General features: G+C 40.8%; 2 protein-coding genes across 3 annotated transcripts; one reads left to right on the top strand and one right to left on the bottom strand.

Annotated features, from left to right (window-relative positions):
• Positions 1 to 64: 64 nt before the first annotated feature.
• Positions 65 to 8,975, top strand: LOC110952893 (inositol-tetrakisphosphate 1-kinase-like). The gene is made up of 10 exons (XM_051957833.1): positions 65 to 180; positions 1,463 to 1,487; positions 3,715 to 3,837; positions 5,235 to 5,352; positions 5,439 to 5,540; positions 5,633 to 5,673; positions 5,776 to 5,941; positions 6,257 to 6,288; positions 7,909 to 8,071; positions 8,142 to 8,975. Exons 1-10 carry the CDS (start codon positions 98 to 100, stop codon positions 8,243 to 8,245), a joined length of 957 nt encoding a protein of 318 aa, XP_051813793.1. The 5' UTR covers positions 65 to 97; the 3' UTR covers positions 8,246 to 8,975.
• On the bottom strand, positions 8,462 to 18,779 carry LOC110952892 (glutamic acid-rich protein). Of its 2 annotated transcripts, XM_022196641.2 has the most exons (6): positions 18,612 to 18,779; positions 15,075 to 15,115; positions 14,900 to 14,969; positions 13,560 to 13,625; positions 12,385 to 13,433; positions 8,462 to 10,255 (listed from the first exon to the last, which is right to left on the bottom strand). In XM_022196641.2, exons 1-6 carry the CDS (start codon positions 18,655 to 18,657, stop codon positions 10,187 to 10,189), a joined length of 1,341 nt encoding a protein of 446 aa, XP_022052333.2. In that variant the 5' UTR covers positions 18,658 to 18,779; the 3' UTR covers positions 8,462 to 10,186. The 2 variants fall into 2 exon arrangements, with proteins under 2 accessions (XP_022052333.2, XP_051813792.1); XM_051957832.1 differs by lacking the exons at positions 14,900 to 14,969; positions 15,075 to 15,115.
• Positions 18,780 to 18,917: the final 138 nt, after the last annotated feature.

Consider the following 18,917-nt stretch of genomic DNA (forward strand, 5'->3'; position numbering starts at 1 on the left):
TGGGTGAGAGAGGCGTCGACCCTCCTGTTCCCCTCTCTGTCTGTCTGTTTGTGTGTCTGTCTGAGGGTCACTTGTCTCCTGGTGGACTCGGAGCTCCATGTCAGGCCGCAGGGTTGGATTCTGCCTGAGCGACAAAAAGCGCAGGAGGATGAACCTGGACGCTTTTGCAGAGTTCTGTGAGTAAGTTGAGCTTTTTAAAATTCAAATAGAGATGATCATTATGACAAAAATGTTCCTGTGGAGTTATTAACCCTCCCGTTGTTCTCATTTACCAAAAAATGTTGTTTCCTTGTCTGAAAAAAATACAAAAATTCAGCAAAAAAATCCCCAAATTTCTGAAACCTTCAGGAAAAAAATTCCAATAATTCCTTCAAAGTTTTCCTTAAAAGTTTTATTTTTAAAAAATCCCCCAAACATGACAAGAAAATGTTAGGAAATATTTTCAAAAAATGAGTAAAAATCCTAAAAATACCAAAAGTGGTTACATATATATCAGTAAAACTGTTAATGTTTTCTTTAAGAGCATTCACATAAAAATCAACCAAAATCCAGCGAAAATTTAATACACGGTAATGTGGTGACATTTTTATCTCATTTGATTTGATTTTATCAGATTTTTATTTTCCTGACGTGTTTTATTGTTGCTTTCTTTTAAGCTGCTTTTATTTCTACGTTTACTGTTTGTTTTTAACTGCAACAACTTAGTATTTTGTGTAATATAGACCCCAATTTTGTCGTTTTCAAGATTTAAATATAGTGTACTCAAATATACATCTGCAGTTAAAAAAAACTTCCTAAAAGATACTAATCAAACTATTACTCAAGAAAATCTAATTGCAGCAGCTTATATATTTTAATGTTTGGCAACTAAAAAAATTTGCGCTTATAAATTTTCTCATACATAACACTTAAAAGTAATTTTAAATAACATGGAAATACTAGTTTGAACAACTGATGTATGAGTTGTGCTTATGCTACCAATCATTATATAAGTAGTAATTAAAATAGAGGAAAAGCTAATTCCAATAACTCACTGTAGTTTGTTAGTTGAACATAATTTCATTCAAAGCTGTCATAAAGTTTATGACTGTTGTGTTTACTTTATTTCTTTTTAGAGTGTATAGTTTGGTTCCAATGTGTCTTGTATAATATAGCTTAAACCTTAGAGCTTATTTATTTATTTATTTTTAGCTCATATACATAACAAGTTAACATGTGCATCCTGTCCTGTCTTGTATTGCTCTTGGGAGGGAGGTGGTTTGAGATGCCTTTTGTGTGTGGAGTTGGAATGACAATAAATCTGACAAGAGAACTTGGAAAAATTTGTCCTTTGTTTTTCTTTTTTTTCTTTTTTTTCTTTTTACAAGGAAATCCTTGACCATTGTCAACACTCTCTGATATCAGATAACTCCTGTGTAATCACAATTAAATAACCGATATATTTCAATATTTTTCTCTGCAGGGGTCATGGAGTGGAAGTGGTGGAGGTAAGTGTGTTCCATACATAAACAGTCTGTGTTAAATCTTTGACGTTTACAATGACGTGTCTGGTGAAATATGAAAAACGGGACTGGCCAGTGGATTCAAAACTGTAACTGTTTAAAGGAGTGGCCCAGCCAGTGGCTCAGTCATTACAAACTCACACTCTACACCCAGACCTTGCTCAAAATGCCTGAAATAAAGTTTTAAATACTCATGCAGGTTCCAAAGTTTATGAAAGAATTACTTCCTTAGAGAAAGGTGTAAATACATAAATCCAAGCACAAAAAGGTACATTGTGTTGGGTATTTCTCTGTGTAAACAGCTGAAAGATTGAATGAAAAGTTGGAACAAGTTCCTGTCAGACTGCAAGAAATAAGATAATTTTATCAACTGAACTTACATCAGGGGAGGTAAAAAGTGTATAAAAGTGCTTAACCATGTTTGTGTGTATTAGTGAACTTGCTTTTTAGCATGTCTTTATACACACATTAAGGTGAGTGCATGTCTGCATGTTTTTTTTTCAGAGTTTCACAGCCGTGATAGTATACCGTAGGTTCACTGTGCGCTCACAGACACACATGTCAGGTACAGATGTCTACAACTGCAGTAATCAGTGTCACAACCACCTGCAACCACCAACTATAATCTGCTTTAGCAAAACTGGAAACAATGACTGCTTTATTGCAGCTGCTCAGACATTTAGCAGCGTGTAAATATCAGTACAGAAACACTGGAATTAGTACAGTATGACCTTTGGTTCACAAGTTTACATCAACTTGTTGTTCTGTAAAGAGCAGTGTGGATGATTGTGGTGTGGATTTCAGGAGCAGTGGTAAAGAAGTGACACCGAAAAAAATCTTCATTGGCACATTTTTTTTTCTACAGGATTCGAAACACACTATTAAAGAACAAATTCAGTATTTTTGTAGCTACATAAGCAGGCTCTTCAACATCATCAATACAATAAAATGCCCTTAACTGTATGCTGAAATCTGTTCATGCACCTGTGTGTGGGGATATGCAGCTGATGCAGCTCCTGGAAGACATTATGACTTACTATGTAAATCATTATTGACTGATTGTATGTGTCTGGTGATAGGCAGCTGCTGCTGTGCATACATTGAACAGAGGTATTATCCATGATATTGGTTGCATTCAGTTACAAATGTTTGTCATGTGAAAAGTCAATTGAGAATTTATTTTAAAACTTCAGTGTGCAGCTTCTCAGAGCCACTGGATGTCACTAGAGCACAAGCTTCTTAGATCAAAACAAACAGACACATCGACCACATCTCTCAAATTCATTCGCTTTCATTTACAGTCAGAAAGGTTGTGTAAATGAGAGCCAATGAAAAATAATCAAACAACAAACATTAGCTCATGCTAGCATTACAAAATACATTAAAAGGGCATAATAAATAATGTTACCTTGTTCTGCGTCTCTTTCTGTCCATTCAAGTCTGATCCACTCTGGACGTGTTTGTTTTTAATGGTTTGTTGGACCGGAGTGACTAAGTGTGGAAACAGACAGATTAAGGTTGAGGAGAGCCTCAGACAGGAGTACAGACTCTCACACTGAGATTAAATAAAACACCTGAAATTAGATAAATAGCATCACTGAAATACTGTTTTTAGAATGCTTTGGATTTTTAGAGCAGTATCTGATTACTGGACTGCACTTTCACTTTTCCATTGTGATGTGGGAGGTCACTCCTGCATTTTTTGTAAGCGCTACGAAATCCACCGGTCTCAAAGGGAGGAACTCACATGCACACATGGTCAAAATGGCTACCAAAACGTAAAACAAACAAGTTCGGACTACAACACACACACAACTCCTGAATTGTTGATAAATTCAAAATGTCCAGTGGCCAATTGGAGGGCTGTAATCCAGAAATTTAAGAAAAAAGTACAATTTACCATTTTAAATACTTGTATTTCTCTTCTCTAATACACAAATGCAATAATACTTGGTGTAAATACCATCATTTCCCACAACATACAACAGCTACACTATCGTTCAAAAGTTTGTGGTCACTTAGACATGCCATTATTGTTGAAAAAAAGCATTTTTTTTTTTCAATGAAGAAAACATTAAATGAATCAGAAATCCAGTCTAGACATTGTTAATGTGGTAAATGACTATTCTAGCTGGAAACAGATGATTTTTAATGGAATATCTACATAGGGGTACAGAGGGATGGTAAAGTGTTCTCTTTTTTTAAATGACAGATTGACCTCACTCAGCCACTGGTACCTCAGGGACCCTTTGACATCATCGTTCACAAGCTGTCTGATGTCATCGTGGAGGCTGAGCACAACAGCCAATCACAGCAGCTCCTTGCCAACTTCCAGGTAATGTCATTGCACAGTAACACCTCTCATTCATCTGTTTAGTTTGTTTCTGTGAGCCAATATTTTTTCGTGTGGGTGAGTTAAAGCTGGAGCGTTGATGGAACCAAAATAAAGCTTCCCACTCATATTAGCTCTTACTGATTTAGGTTAATGTGAATACTTGTTATAGCTGCGCATACAGCTGCAGCTATACATGGTATGCGTATGTGCACGTTGTCCCATGATCGCCAAAAGGCCATCTTCAACAGACAGGTTTTTTTCTCACGTATAAATTGACACTCTTGGTAATTACAGAGCCTCTGGTCTGACATTGTGCATAAAAACCATCCCTCTGCCCTCCAAACATGAGTCTGTTCTGGGTGTACAGTAGTTCCAGAGCAACGGCTTGTTGACCTAGTTGGTTAGAGCGTGGCGTACTGCTTCCTTGACATTAATTAGAGTGCTTTTTTGCCCTCTATTCCTGCCTCATTCATTCACCTTTTCACAGCATGAGGCGTGCTACTGTGTCCAAGAGTATTATCGCCCTGGATATTCAGACAGAGCTTTGTACAAGGACAGCAAGGGTTTTATAAGGATGCTTGTACATGTGTCCAAAATATAGTATTTTATTAGCTTATATTTTAATATTTACACTACAGGCCAAAAGTTTGGAAGCAGGATAAAATTTGTTCAAAAAGGATCATAGTGTCATGGATTCAGTAGACTTTGTAACAAAATAAACATGATTATTATATAAAGAGTCACTCATCAGAATGCATTTTTACTGTAATTATCAGGTATTTATATCTGTACTCTTGTTTGTTCTTCTGTCTAGCCATTTTGGTGGTAGTTCTAGAGATATGGACACAGTTGAGATTTATTGAGATTTTTGTACGCAAACTCTCAAAAGCCAGAGCTAGAGTGAATAATGCCAACTGTGATTTGTTGTTTTTACTTTTGCACTGAAGTTGTGACTCTGGTAAATCTTCTCAGCTCTAAAACTAAGCCTTTCTTTTCTTTTGCTAGCATTTATTCAGCAATTGTCTGGTAGCATCAATGTATACCTAAAGGTACATTGAGGAAAATGTTGCACATCAATGAAAACAAAGTCTGATCATGAAGTAAATACATCTTAAAATCCACAGAATTCGTACGAGTTTTTATTATTTTTACTTTTTCAGGAAAGACATTGTGAACAGAAACTTGAAGTTGCTTCCAAATATTTGGCCTGTATTGTACTTTCACCTCTATCTATCTATCTATCTATCTATCTATCTATCTATCTATCTATCTATCTATCTATCTATCTATCTATCTATCTATCTATCTATCTATCTATCTATCCATATGGTTGATCATTCAGATTCGGTATGTATTCATGCATCAGTAAGTTTTCTCTTTGCGTCCTCCACATGCAGAGCTATGTGTCAACTCATCCCAGTACGATCCTGCTGGACCCCTTACCCGCCATGACTCAACTTCTGGACCGCTTTGCCTCCTATCGGATAATGAGCAAGCTGCACAACTCACTCCGAGGTGACCTACAGCTTCATAGAGTCAAACCTGTAGCTGACAGCCTGATTATCAGTATTACCACTGGCCTGTTCTACTCTTTTTGGCAGACTGGCGCATCTGTAGTCCTCCCTACCTGGAGATCCACAGTGCCGCTGACCTTTCCTCCATTCAGCAGACTGTGACAGCTCAGAACCTCAGCTTCCCTCTCAGTGAGTTCACCTGCTTCAAAAGATCATTTTTACTTCCTAATGGAGTGTGACAGATCCCAGAAACATTTCCTCTGTTTCTCTGTTAACCACAGTTTGTAAAACCAGAGTAGCACATGGCTCACTTTCCCATGAAGTAAGTTTTTGGCTTTTTTCCTTCTCATAAAGTCTCATTTTAAGCTATGAAAATACTTGAGCACTCACCGTTATCTTGATGTGTAATCTGTGTGTATTTCAGATGTCCCTGATCTTCAGTGCGGGCAGCCTGGCTGATGTCCGTCCTCCCTGTGTGCTCCAGAGCTTTGTGAACCACGGTGCTGTTCTGCATAAGGTGTTTGTGGTAGGAGACAGACACTACTGCGTAGAGAGACCCTCACTCAAGAACTTCCCCTCCGGTCCCTGTGGTCAGTCTGAGCCCCACTAATACACATAGAAGATACTTTCTTTCCTCTATTGTCCTTTATTTTTCTTTAGTGAACATTTCTTTCCTTCCATCACCTGCCTTGTCTTGTCTTTTTTCTTTCTTTTCCATCCATTTATTTCGTCTCCTTTTCAGCTTTATCTCTTCATTTCTGTTCCTGCTTTGCCCTGTCTTCTCCTGTCCTGTCTTCTCGTGTTCTGTTGGGTTTCCCTGTCCTAACTGATGCCACTGTACTTTTCTTTATCATCCAGTTTTGCTCCCTGTATACGCTGTAGTTTTGATTTTTCTCTGCCTCCAGACAGGGAGACCATCTTCTTCAACAGCCATCAGGTATCCAAACCAGAGTCCAGCTCTGATCTCACAGCTGTGAGTAGTAGCAAAGTGAAATACTTTAGAGAGGTCAAGATGTCAAAGACAGAAATAATTCATAGTAGTAGTGGCCAGATGGGGTAACTGAAAATCTTGGGGTAGCGCACAAAAAACAAAAGCCATGACTGAATTTCAGTCATTTAATATGGTGTTGTAGTATGCAGGCTTGTGAACAACTCTGTCGGTTTGAGAGTTAGAGAATTGCTTCTTATTTTACAGTTAAAGGCATTATGGAGGATGTTTTTTTTTTGTTTAGTTTGTCTGATTCACATAAAATGAATATACTGACCTTTAGTGGACTTGTATGTATGGTCTCTAAAAGAATAAAAAATTAAAATAAATAACTGTGGACATGGCAGGACCTGAAAAACATCAGCCAATCAATGCGCTCGGGCCGAGGCGTTTGATTTGCTCCCTTTCCTGTCAATCAAAAATTTTCCGGCTCAGGCCTAGTTACGTAGATTACGTACGCCTTGGACTTACGTGTTTTCTGTATGTGTTGCTTTGGTATAGCTTCGTAGTTAGCTGGCGACTTGTTTTGTCATCTTTTTTTTACATAATGGCAGATAAAGATCCAGGGGGACCCAGCCGTAAAAGACAACTTCACGAGTGCTACGCAAGTTTCTGGAGGGGGGCGTTTCTTCGTACATGTTAAGAGGGGGGAGGTTAGAGGGGGGGTGAGGGAGAGGTTGTATGTGCGCATGCGCATGCTACGTTCAAAGTCGTAGGAAATTAAATCTCCTCTAATGCCTTTAATGTTACTAATTATCTGATGTGCATTAATACAGGTACAGGTAATATTTAGATTTTTTATAGGATCACAGTTCAGAATAGTCTTTTGAAGGGAATTTTTTTTTACCCACAGGCAAGACATTCATAGTGTATTTAAGTTTTCAACATGGATAGTTGTTCATGTCCATGTGTAATAATAGTTTGTCTAATTACAGCAAGTCATAGCACAAATATGTTTTAATGTTGCTAGGCTAACTTTGGTAATATTTTGGTAGTTTATTTTATATGAATATTAATGTCACTGCTGCAGATATTCTGCTCTGAAAATGGAAAAATAAATTATTTTCTGTTACATTCTGATTGGTCCTGTTTCCACATCAGGGATAAATTAGAATTATTAGCAAATAATAAAATTACCACTGCATCCTCTCTTGTTTTGGAGATGTTCATATATATCCTGCTGCAGTTTGATGCTGCAGGTATTTAATAAACTCAGAGGAAAGATTCCTACAAACAACTGGAAGCAACAAATTAAACGTTTTGTAGTTTAGTTGTGTGCCTCCATAAAGTAAGGACACATGAACTATGGTACAGTTTTCCACTCTATGTGACACATAGTGGTTAGAATCATCTAATTCTACTTTCATTGCACTCAGAAACTGTATTTGCATTCACTGAAACAGTGGACACTGGAGTTTCAGTGAATGATCTCTGTCGCCTCCCCTTAGAGGCACCACTGGTCCAAGAAATGCACATTCAGTGCTTTGTATGTGGTTGCTTTTTTTAGATATGCATCCTCAGTGGGTTGAAATTCGCTGAAAATGTCTCTATTTCCTCGTATTTTGGAAGCTGGATGAGGAGATGCCGTGCCTGCCTCCGCCCAGCTTTGAAGCTGTGGCTGCCCTGGTCCGGGAGCTCCGAGCTCAGCTGGGCATGGCCCTGTTTGGTGTGGACATCATCATCAACATCCACACGCACACGCTCACCGTCATCGACATCAACATCTTCCCAGGTACTGCAGCTGCACTCAGCGACACACAGAAAGACACAGCGATGTCCTGACACACTCTTCTCTCTGTCAGGTTACGAGGGCGTTCCCCAGTTTTTCTCCTCGCTGCTCAGCCACATCAAATCAGTGTTGGACAAACACTCCTCTGCTGGACCTCAGGCCACCGGATCTGTTTAGTCAGCACAGACTGCAGGTCCTTCTGTCAGTGTTTGATCAGAGGACAAACAACATTCATTAGAACAAATGTTTTTACTGTTTTGTTGGACCAAACTCAGCTCTTTTGCTTCAGTAGTTGTAACTGGTAAACTTGATGCTAAACTTTATAATAACTTCTGGCTGCTAACTTCTCCTGCTCTGTTTTAGTCGACAGACAAACGAGGCAACACAAGGTGGTCTGATACACTTTCCATTTATTGATTGACAGGTAGCATAGAAGAAGATACAGCAGGCACAAAATACAGCACTCTGATTGGCCGGTAATATTACAAATGATGTTTTTCTGATCATTTTTTCCCCCCAGGTGTTTGAACTGTCTTCTATGCCCAGTATGTCACCCCCACCACAGACGTTTCCCACAGCTTTGTTTGCTGGTTTGTCAGATCAATTTTGTGGAAACATTTTTGCACTTCTATAGAAAAACAAAACTACAGTACATTCATTTTTAATTTAAGTGAACAAACATCTCCTCTTTGGAACAGACAGTAATGAGCTCCTCAGCGCTGACTGATAATATATTTTATCACTACGTGTTTAACAAGTCCACCGGCTGCTTGGCCAGTGTCGGAGTACATAAATGTGTTGTAAATCTTGGCTGTGTAGAAAAAAGAGAGATTATATTTGCTATATGAGTACTGTATGATGCACTTTGATTACATGTTAAAATACATGAAATTCATTATTTGGCTAATTATTGCATTCTCATGTGCTGTAGTCTATATTGTGGTATTTATTGCGGTTAGTGGGCCTCTAGTAGTCACCCTGTTAATCCTGCACCGTGTGCACGTCTACCCGGTGTCCTCTTGGGGGCGCTGTTGCTTCATATTTCCTATGACCTTGGCTTACAGACTTCAAATGTGGTATTTACACAAATGACTGGACAGCAATGAAAACTGTGATGGAGCACGACTGAGCATTTATCAGCGTTACTGTCAGTGCTGCTGTTACCAAAAGACAACAAATGGCTTTAGTGTCTCCCTCCTCCTTCCCTCCGCTCCTCCTTGGCTTGTTAAGATAAGAGTGCAAAGCTGGCTGAGAACCCGAAGTGACACTTTTAGACCTTGTAAGCTCTAAGTACATCGCATCCTGTCGCCACAACCAACCAGAAGACAACCTGAACACCTGATGTACGTGTAGGTGTGCAGAGTTACAATTTTTTATTTTTTGCTCGTGTCACCTGGGTTCGTCACAAACAGTCTGGTTTTAACAGTGCGTGAGCCAAATGAAACACAATCCCTGTTTCTACTTTATCGTCAAGGAAATGAAGAGGAAATAATGACTTACTCCTGTGTAGAAATATCAGTAATACGTATTGTTAACAGTCGGAACAGCTTACACATAGTTATCAATTATTGCACAAAATATATATTAAAATACACTTATTACTTATTGTATGAAGCCTGATTTTCCCTTCAAGAACACGCCATCAAAGATGAGACCTCCAGGGAAAAGAAGCTCTGGTTATCAGTAGTCATGACTCTACAATCAAACTAACATTTGAATCAAAGTGCTGAATGCGTTGCATCCATTACAACTAAAGTGAAATCACCTGTCGAACCTTACAAACAGCATTTACAGGTACTCAGACAGGGACACCAGTGATGATCACGAGCTTTCAGATTCTCTGGAAAACTGCGTCTCTTTTCCCTCAGTGCAAATGTGCGTTCAAATACAATGACAGCCTTTTCCAGGAAATCTAAAAGTAGAAATGAGACAACAGTATGTACAGTTTCTACAAATGTCCATTTACAGATTCACATCTAAAGACATTTCTCTGAGTGCTCAAGGGAATTGAAGGCTGTTAAATGGAAAATGTGTGAGCTGAATGTGTGACTGTGAATGCAACAAAGGGCTTTGTCAGTCTGTTGTGTGTGTGTGTGCGTCAGTGGGTGTTTGTGTGTCTTATCCTCTACGAAGCTCCCTCAGCTCTGCAGCAACTTTACGCAACTCTGCTTCGATCTCCAGCAGCTCCTGTGGACAGAATGAATGAGAGGATGAGATGAGGCGGTCACAGCACCTCCAAGGTCTGATTATCGAATGCATCCAACAGCTAAAAGAAAGAATGTCTCCCTTTATTATTCAGCGTTAAACTTCTCCAAAAGACACTGGATGTTCACTGAGCTTCCGCTGCTTCATGGTGTTGGTCTTTGGTACTTGCAAACGTGTACCAAAGTTGTCTATATCCCATCCCTTCCCGTCCCTAAAACCCAGTGTCACTGCATTTCCTCCAACATTTCCAGTGATTTAGATCTGTAACAGGATGCAGCCTGTGACGCTAAACCAAACACATAAAATTGCAAGGTTGACTAGCCAAAGGTTAAAAAAGTGGCACACAAACTGCTTCAGGACATAGTTAACTTCTTACAGTTTCACTAGTTTATACCAGCCATCTTAACAAACATGCTCGGATTCCATCCTTGTGGCCTTCATCAGAGCATGAAAGAAATCAGATGGCATTCATGTGAAGGAGCTGGTGGGTGATTTGTCCAGAGGGCAATGCAGTAGGTGAATACAGGAGGATGTCATCCCCCTTGTTAGCAAAATGACCAAAATGCATCACCCTTGTTAATCCTCCCTGTGTGTGCTGGAAGCAGCCAGTGCTCCTATTGGATCATCCTCCCTGCTAAGATGACAAATCACCTGCTGCTCACACAGTAATTGCCTTCCTGAGGTCTCATATACATCTTTCTGCTAACATGACAGACTAAGAGCAGGTGAACAATTATGACAGCCCTAGGGTGAGATGTATAATTACCATGTGACCCTTTAAGCCAATCAGCTGTCGACTCCCGCATATAAATGACACGATCTTCACTGTCTTTCATACTCTGATGACGACTGCTAGGCCAAAATGTTAGCATGTTTGTTGCCCTGGCGGCTATAAATTATCCATCCATCCATCGTCTATACAACGCTTAATCCTCATTAGGGTTGTGGGGGGCTGGAGTCTATCCCAGATGACTTAAGGTGAAGGCAGGACCAGTCTATCACAGGGCTACCTATAGAGACAAACATCCATCCATCCATTCTCTATACATTGCTTTATCCTCACTAGGGTTGCGGGGAGTGCTGGAGTCTATCTCAGCAGACTCGGGCGAAGGCAGGAGACACCCTGGATAGGTCGGCAATCTGTCACAGGGCCACATATACAGACAAACAATCACACTCACATTCACACCTACAGACAATTTAGAGTAATCAATTAACCTCAGCATGTTTTTGGACAGTGGGAGGAAGCCAGAGAAAACCCACACATGTACAGGGAGAACATACAAACTCCATGCAGAAAGATCACGGGAAAGCTGGGACAAGAACCGGGGATCTTCTAGCTACAAGACCAAAGTGCTAACCACCAATCCACTGTGCACTCCTGCTACTCTTTTTTTAACCACTGGGTTTTCAATGTTGGAATTTCCAGGAATTTATTGAGTGTGCTGTTCCTAAAAGTTAAAAGTTACCTCAACTTCATTCATGCTTTTCAAAAAAAGAGATACCAATTGGCCACCCATTCCCTAATATTCCAATATGGCCAATAAATTTCAAGAAAATGTTGTTTATTAGTGAAAGTTTCTGCACGATTTACACTAAACCCTGGTTCACTTCAGACAAGCCCTTTAGCTGAACAAAAATTTGAACGCTCCTTTCTCTCTTGCCCTTGTTTAAATGCATGTGTGTTTTTCAGTAAGAATTTTCAGAGCAAGCAAAACACTAACTTCTTGTATGTGTATCAACAACCAATAAAGCTGATTTTCATTCTACAGTATCTATTGAGACCCTTAACTACATACGATCTTAATGTATGACAGGACATGGACGCTGCTTCGATGTTCAAGACACAAAGTTGTTACTTCTTTATTCCCGGAAATTTTGTCTTCTTCTGCTGTATGTATATTATATATGTACTCGTGTACATGTATTTATGTCTTATTTATTTAGTTGTACAATAGGCAACCCCTGAATAGAAAACAAAACCAAGTAAGCAAGAAAAAAGTAGCACAATGTGATGATAAAATATGTTTGATATCCAGTAAGCATTATGTGAATGTTTGACTTTCTGGAGTTTCAGCGTCTAAATTCACTCTTTATTTGCTCTAACTTACCTCTCCCTCATCTTCCTCAGCATCCCCCTCCTCGTTATCTTCATCCTCCTGTCCCTCCTCATCCTCTTTGACATATTCATCCTCGTCTTCCTCATCCGCCCCATTTTCCTCCTCCTCCTCCTCCTCCTCCTCCTCATCCTTGTATCTCTCCCTCTCAAACTGCCGTGTGGCTTCATCGCTAGCTTTCTCCATCACTCTCTTCTGCAGCGGCTCCTTCACCTCCACCGCTGCTTCTTCCTTCTTCTTCACTTCATTTTCTGCCTTCTCATCAGGTTCCTTCTCTCCATCGCCCTCCTCCTCCTTCTTCTCGGTCTTGTCCTCCTCCTTCTTCTCACCTTCGCCGTCCTCTTTCTTCCCTCCTCCTTGCACCTCCTGGTCCTCCTCCTCCTTCACTCGTTTCATCTTCTTGACCAGTTCGTCCAGCTCCTCCTGCTTCTCCTTCCTCTCCCTCTCCTGCTCCGGCTTGTTCTTGCTGTCCAGCTCCTTCAGCTCCTTCTCCACCTTCTCCTTCTCCACCATCAGCTCCACCTCGTTCTTCCTCCTCTCCTCGATCCTCTGCTTCTCCAAGTCCTCCACCTTTCCTCCAGCCTTCTTTTTCTCCTGCTTTTTGCTCTTCTCCTCCACCTCCTCCTTCTGCTCACTCTCAGAGACTTTCTGGGTCTTCCTCTCCTTCACCGCTTCATATCGCTTCTTCTTCAGCTCTTTCAGCAGTTCTTTGAGCTCCTCATCATTCCTCTCCTCTTTTCCTTTCTTGGTGATCTCCTCGGCCAGCAGCTCCTCAAGCTCCTTCGCTCTTTCGTCCTCGGCATCAATTCTGTCTTCAATCCTCGGCTCCTCAGTCATCTTGTCCTTGGTGTCATCATCTTCTGTCTCCTCCTCATCTTCTTCTTCTTTTCCTTCTGTCTTTTTATCAGTGTCGCTCACATCCTTCTCGTCTTTCTCCTCCTCATCCCTCTGCTCAAAGTCGCTCTCATCGTCGGCCAGGTTGTATTCATATCGCTCCCTTTCATCGTCGTGTTCCCTTTCATCATCTTGTTCCCTTTCTCTCTCTGCAAATGTCAGATTACAAAAGTCGGTAATATGCACAAATAACACATCAGATCTGAGGGTTCATGTATTCTAGCAGTGATGTGTCTAAAAAACACCGCAGTGTGTCAGTGTGAGTTTGTGCGCACCGTCATCGGCCAGCTTCTGCAGCTCCCTCAGAAGACCCTGATGTCTTTGCACTTCATCAAGTTCCTCTGCAACAAGAAGGAAACATAAAGCTCAGAACAACAGGCCACCAAAAACAAAGCCCAGAATACCAGCAGAGTGTCTTTCTGTACATGCAGACAGGTTTTTTAGAAAAGAGAAGTGTCGAAACACTCATCACAGGTTTGAACAAGTGATAAATGCTGCAAATGAAGCAAAAACATCTTCTATTGGCACTTCAAATTACCAGCTTTAAAGGTAAATAGAAAAATCTGCTAAAAACTACTCAACTTTGGAACCATTTTTGCTTGAAACTCAGATATGCTGGTTTCTAATTTGTCTTACACATGCATGATGTTGGAAAGGTTTGAGTGTGCATTTTGTATTTGTGTGTCATTTATAATAAGCGTTTTGTCTAATTTGTTTAGTGTAGAAGTATTAATAGTGAGCAGCCAGGGGATGAAAATAAGCCTCAGCAATCAAATGGCATCACATTTACTTTTAATATTGAAAATAGACCTTCATTATTAAATAAATGAAATCAAATTAAAACTCTTTCTACTCTGGTAGCAAAAAGGGTCTCTACTTCAAACTTCCAAACTAAACAAAGAGGAAATAAAAGATTTGGTGAACATTGGCGTTCACTCAAAGAGTGCAGCACTGTGCCAATTCTGCTCAGTCTTTGTATCATTTTCAATGAATGAAATCTTTAATAATAAAACTACCTTAAGCTGAGCACAGGCATGTGTTGTGCATGCATACATTATGTACAGATACCGAATCGTGTGACCTAAATATGTAGCAGGCGTCGGGATTTGATGGGACTCAGAAACACCCCCACAATTTAATCAACTGTTCCTTGTATCATTTCTGATGGATAAGTCCTGATAAGTCCACAGTGGGGGATTTGTAGTAGGATCACAATCATGTGATTGCCAGCAGGCAGCTGACATACTGTTCACTTGTTGTCATGGTTACAGTGACACCATGCCGCTATCTCGCAATGATACAGAAATCTTTAACAAATCTGTGGATCCAGACTATAAGCTGTATCACTGCTAAAATCTAATCACTTGGTCCTTGTGTCATTTCTGACCTTCCCTGAAAATTTCATCCAAATCTGTTGGTCCGTTTTTGAGTAATGTTGCTAACAGACAGACAAACAGACAAACGTATGCCGATCGTCACATAACTCTGCCACGTTCCTTGGCAGAGCAAAAACTGAAAATATTACCAAGAAAATTGCCTATAATCAAATTCCCAGTGGTCCCGTTGTCTGATTCTTCCAGCTCCAAACACTGTGCTGTTCTGTGAGGGATGTTACCTGCTAGTTGTGGGCCACACTCATGCTGCGACCCATCTTCATTCAGTGTCTCCTGAATAATACATTCAACCTAAAAACACACACACAGTTAGCTGCTGAGCCATAAAATATGCATCCAGACATGTATATATAATAATGTGAATTGGAGATGAAAGAGAAAGGAATTGTTTCTGACCTTTGCATCATTAAGGGGGGAGGTAACTGGCCGGCTTCCCACTGAGATACAAAACAATGAGGGGAGAGTGAGTGACAAAATAAATCAGAATCAGTTCAACATTTCTGTAGCAGTAAAGCTGCTCTGTTACGGATGAACTGGTTTGTTTACTGCGCAGAGGTTGGTGCTGCTCAGGCGTGGGTGGAGCTGTTCCCTCATTAAGGTGAGCACAGTTACCTTGGTAAAGTGACACAGCAAAGAAGCTTAACCCCTGTCCCTCTATCCCTCTCTCTCTCTCTCGGATGCAGACATTCCCAGAAGCTTTAGCTCACCGGTAGTTTCTCTCCGGAGCTAAATCAGTTACCAACCCCACGCCTGCCAGGACGTCGTTAAAGGCACACTAAGCAGCTCCATCGAGGCCTTTTCTCACGGAGATACATGGAATCAAATGAGAACCTAAATGTCAGGATAGATTACGATCCATGTTCACCCTGCACCCAGCAACCTTTTCCTTTATTGTGTACCGAGGCCCAAGAAATGATGCTGCTCAGTTACTGCACCTTCATTCACTGGTGAATCTAAATGTCAGCCAGCTTCACTTTCAGTTTAGAGGCTTCTCTGTGTTCTGTCACCATCAAAATGATAAAGAAAGGAAGAATATTTTATATGTTTTTAAACTGCAGACTCATAGAAAGATGGATGGAATGAACTGCTAACAACTATTTCTCATGATTTTATTTATTTAAACAATCACTTGAAGCTCTTCATCTAGCCCAGGGGTGTCAAACATGCGGCCCGAGGGTCAAAACCGGCCCACCAGAGGGTCTAATCCGGCCCGTAGGACGACTTTGTAAAGTGTAAAAATTCCAGAGAAGACATCAACTGCAGATTGTAAAGTAGTAAAACTCTAAATTTAAAATAATTTCTAGACCACGACAAGTTGCTTTGATCGTAAAGTGAAATATTACATTACTCATTGTTCTTTTGACGTTTTATGTCTCATTTTTGTAATATTTTGCCCTGTTTTTGTTGTTTTTTGCCTTTTTCGTCTAATGTTTTTGTCATTTTGTTTCTCGTATTTGTCTTTTTGTGTTTCTTTTCGGTCTCACTTGTGTTTTTTGTCTTATTTTTGTCACTTTGTGTTTTGCTTTAATTGTTGTTTTTTTGTCTCGCTTGTGTCGTTTGTGCGTTTTTTTTGTCTCTTTGTGTCTCATGTTTTCCAATATTTTGTCTTTTTCTGTTGTTTTTGACTTTTTTGTCAGAATTTTGTCATCTTGTTTCTCGGTTTTGTCATTTTGTTTCCCTATTTGTCTCGCTTGTGATTTTGTCATTTTGTGTTGTGCTTTATTCATTTTTTTGTCTCGTTTTTGCCCCTTTGTGTCTTGTTTTTGCTGTTTTTTGTGTTTTTCAGGTTGCATCTTTCAGGTTGTCCATGATGTTTTGTAAAAAGATAATTCCTTAAATGTGAACATTTTCAGAATGTACTTTTTTGCACTAAAACCAAGATAATATTAGGAGCTGTGCTTATTGATAGGTTATTGTTCTGTGATTTTACTGGTCACTGGAGATCAAATTGGGCTGAATGTGGAACCTGAACCAAACTGAACTTGACACCTCTGATCTAACCTCTTTATGTGTATCAGTTAAACATATTGGACATTTTCCAAAACCTGCGTGCTTTTTCCTTTATTAAAATCAGCTTTCTGGAACATGGCCTTAAGTCTTGCACCCAATTTTACAACTAAATGTGCTCCAGAGTGGATGCTGCATCTACAAAGCAACAAGAGTTTTATCTGAACTCTGAGGTCGGTGTCAGCATACGGCTGGATCAACACAGAGCTGCATAAATAGGACTAATTGATACCTTTGGCCAGTGGTGAACCCCCTGCATGGACACGTGCGCTGCCTACAGCTAAAGCTCTGCATGTCCATGTGAGGAGGAGTGAGTGTGCATGTGTGTGTGTGGGTCCTAAGCTGGGACACCCCGGCCCCGCAATTAACACCATGATCTGACTTTATTGGCTTGTCCTGCCTCCCATGGAGTCAACTCGAGCTTAGAAATGAAGAACCATGTGTCCAAATCAAAGGGGGCTAATTCAGCCTCAGACTGTTGTATTGACTGAAAAGTAGAGCCACATGTGTCAAAAGTAGAGTGGCTGAGGGAGGAGAAATAGAGTTTATAATGTAATGAAGCCTGTCTGACCTCTGGTGTTTATTAAAAGTGTATTGCATTCCTTCAGTTTCATGTAAACTATGAAAAAAAATCTGTTAATAAAAGGTGAAAATCTGTCAGCAAGTCCGCCTGAAAATGTATGTTAAAACCACAGTGGGCTGCTGTAGCTTTCAAACCTGTAAAAATGTGAACATAATGTAATTTAGCTGTAAATTAATAATATTTTTAAGCCAATCTGAATACAATAGTGTAATTTTTATAGTCATACTATGCAAAGGAACAAAAAACTATTTGTATAAACACAGATTTCTGATGTGGATGTTATTTACAGTTTGAGGACGTTAATAATAGGAACAGACACCTTTTTTTAAAATACAGATTTAGATGTATTCTGTTACAGTGGGGTTGCTTTTGGGTGCAGGTTACATCTGAACTCTGGGGAACACGGTCAGTGATTCTGCTCCAGGAACTTCAAAGCACCAAAGTCTTGATTTTCTGCAGTCTGGAGCACTTTCATGCAACAATTTGATCCCTCCGTCTGCTTTTTTGCGTCTATGAGGACACAATTTCATAGCAGTTTATGAAAATCCCCAGAGCTCTTTCATGTTGTCCGTGTGATATAAACAGTGAACGACTCTGATCTCTCTGGAACACACTGCGACACAAGTTCAGCCCACAGACAGTTTCCACTCTGCTCTATTTGGGTTATCGACTGTTCTGCTCATCACTGCCCGAACAGCGCATCCTAATAGTAACGCTGTGTTCATGTGTGTGGGAGGCAGACGTCCCCCTCTATGCCTCCCCCCTGCAGTCAGATCCACTTGTTTTAACTGATTACTGGGGCTCTCACAGCGGATGGCGCGTGTCGGCACGCAGCAGGCGCACATGTGCGCTGATCCGCTCACCTGTGCGGAGCTTTCAAATGCGCGTTTCTGTTGTTTAAGTGGGTTAGCTGGAGGACTAGACAGTAGAATGATTTTCTGTATGTAAATATCTGTGAAGCAGCCAGCGGCGGCATCGTGCGTCTGGCGCACAGGAGCGGGAAGGAGGGCGCAGAACAAATTATGTAACTGCGCTCCTGTTTAGCCTATTAGTGTTAAACCCCGGAGGCTTTTACCGCAAGGATACCGTCCACAGTCTGTCCGCTGCATGTATACTGCTATTAAAACGTCTTTGTTTTCTTATAAGGCTGGATCCATGTCGACACAGAATAAAGAGCTGAGGCAGCAGCTCCATCATGAGGCTGATCTCCGGTGCAGTCTGCTGACACATGGAAGCTTACCCGCATTTTCTACCTTCAGTTCACACTAAGCGCCCACCACACACACACACACAAACACACACACACAGACTGTAGCTGATTGATGGATGAGGTGAACACTTACCTCCGACGGCAGCCCAGAGAAGGATCGCGGTTATCAGAATTCCCATAGGATCCGAGCAGTGAGGCTCCTGCAGGAGATAACCTTGAAATAACGGGCTGGATCCTCTTCACACACCCGCCGAGCGAGGTGGAGCCGAGCCCTGTGTGTGTCCGTGTGTGTGTGTGTGTGTGTGTGTGTGTGTGTGTGTGTGTGTGTGTGTGTGTGTGTGTGTGTGTGTGTGTGTGTGTGTGTGTGGTGTCAGGTGACTGAGCCCAGCCCGGTGCCACAGTCAGACTGTCCTCCTCTACTACTCTGTATGTTAACAAA

This window comes from Acanthochromis polyacanthus, chromosome 13 (assembly GCF_021347895.1).
Source record: "Acanthochromis polyacanthus isolate Apoly-LR-REF ecotype Palm Island chromosome 13, KAUST_Apoly_ChrSc, whole genome shotgun sequence".
In the NCBI taxonomy this organism is placed as follows: domain Eukaryota; kingdom Metazoa; phylum Chordata; class Actinopteri; family Pomacentridae; genus Acanthochromis; species Acanthochromis polyacanthus.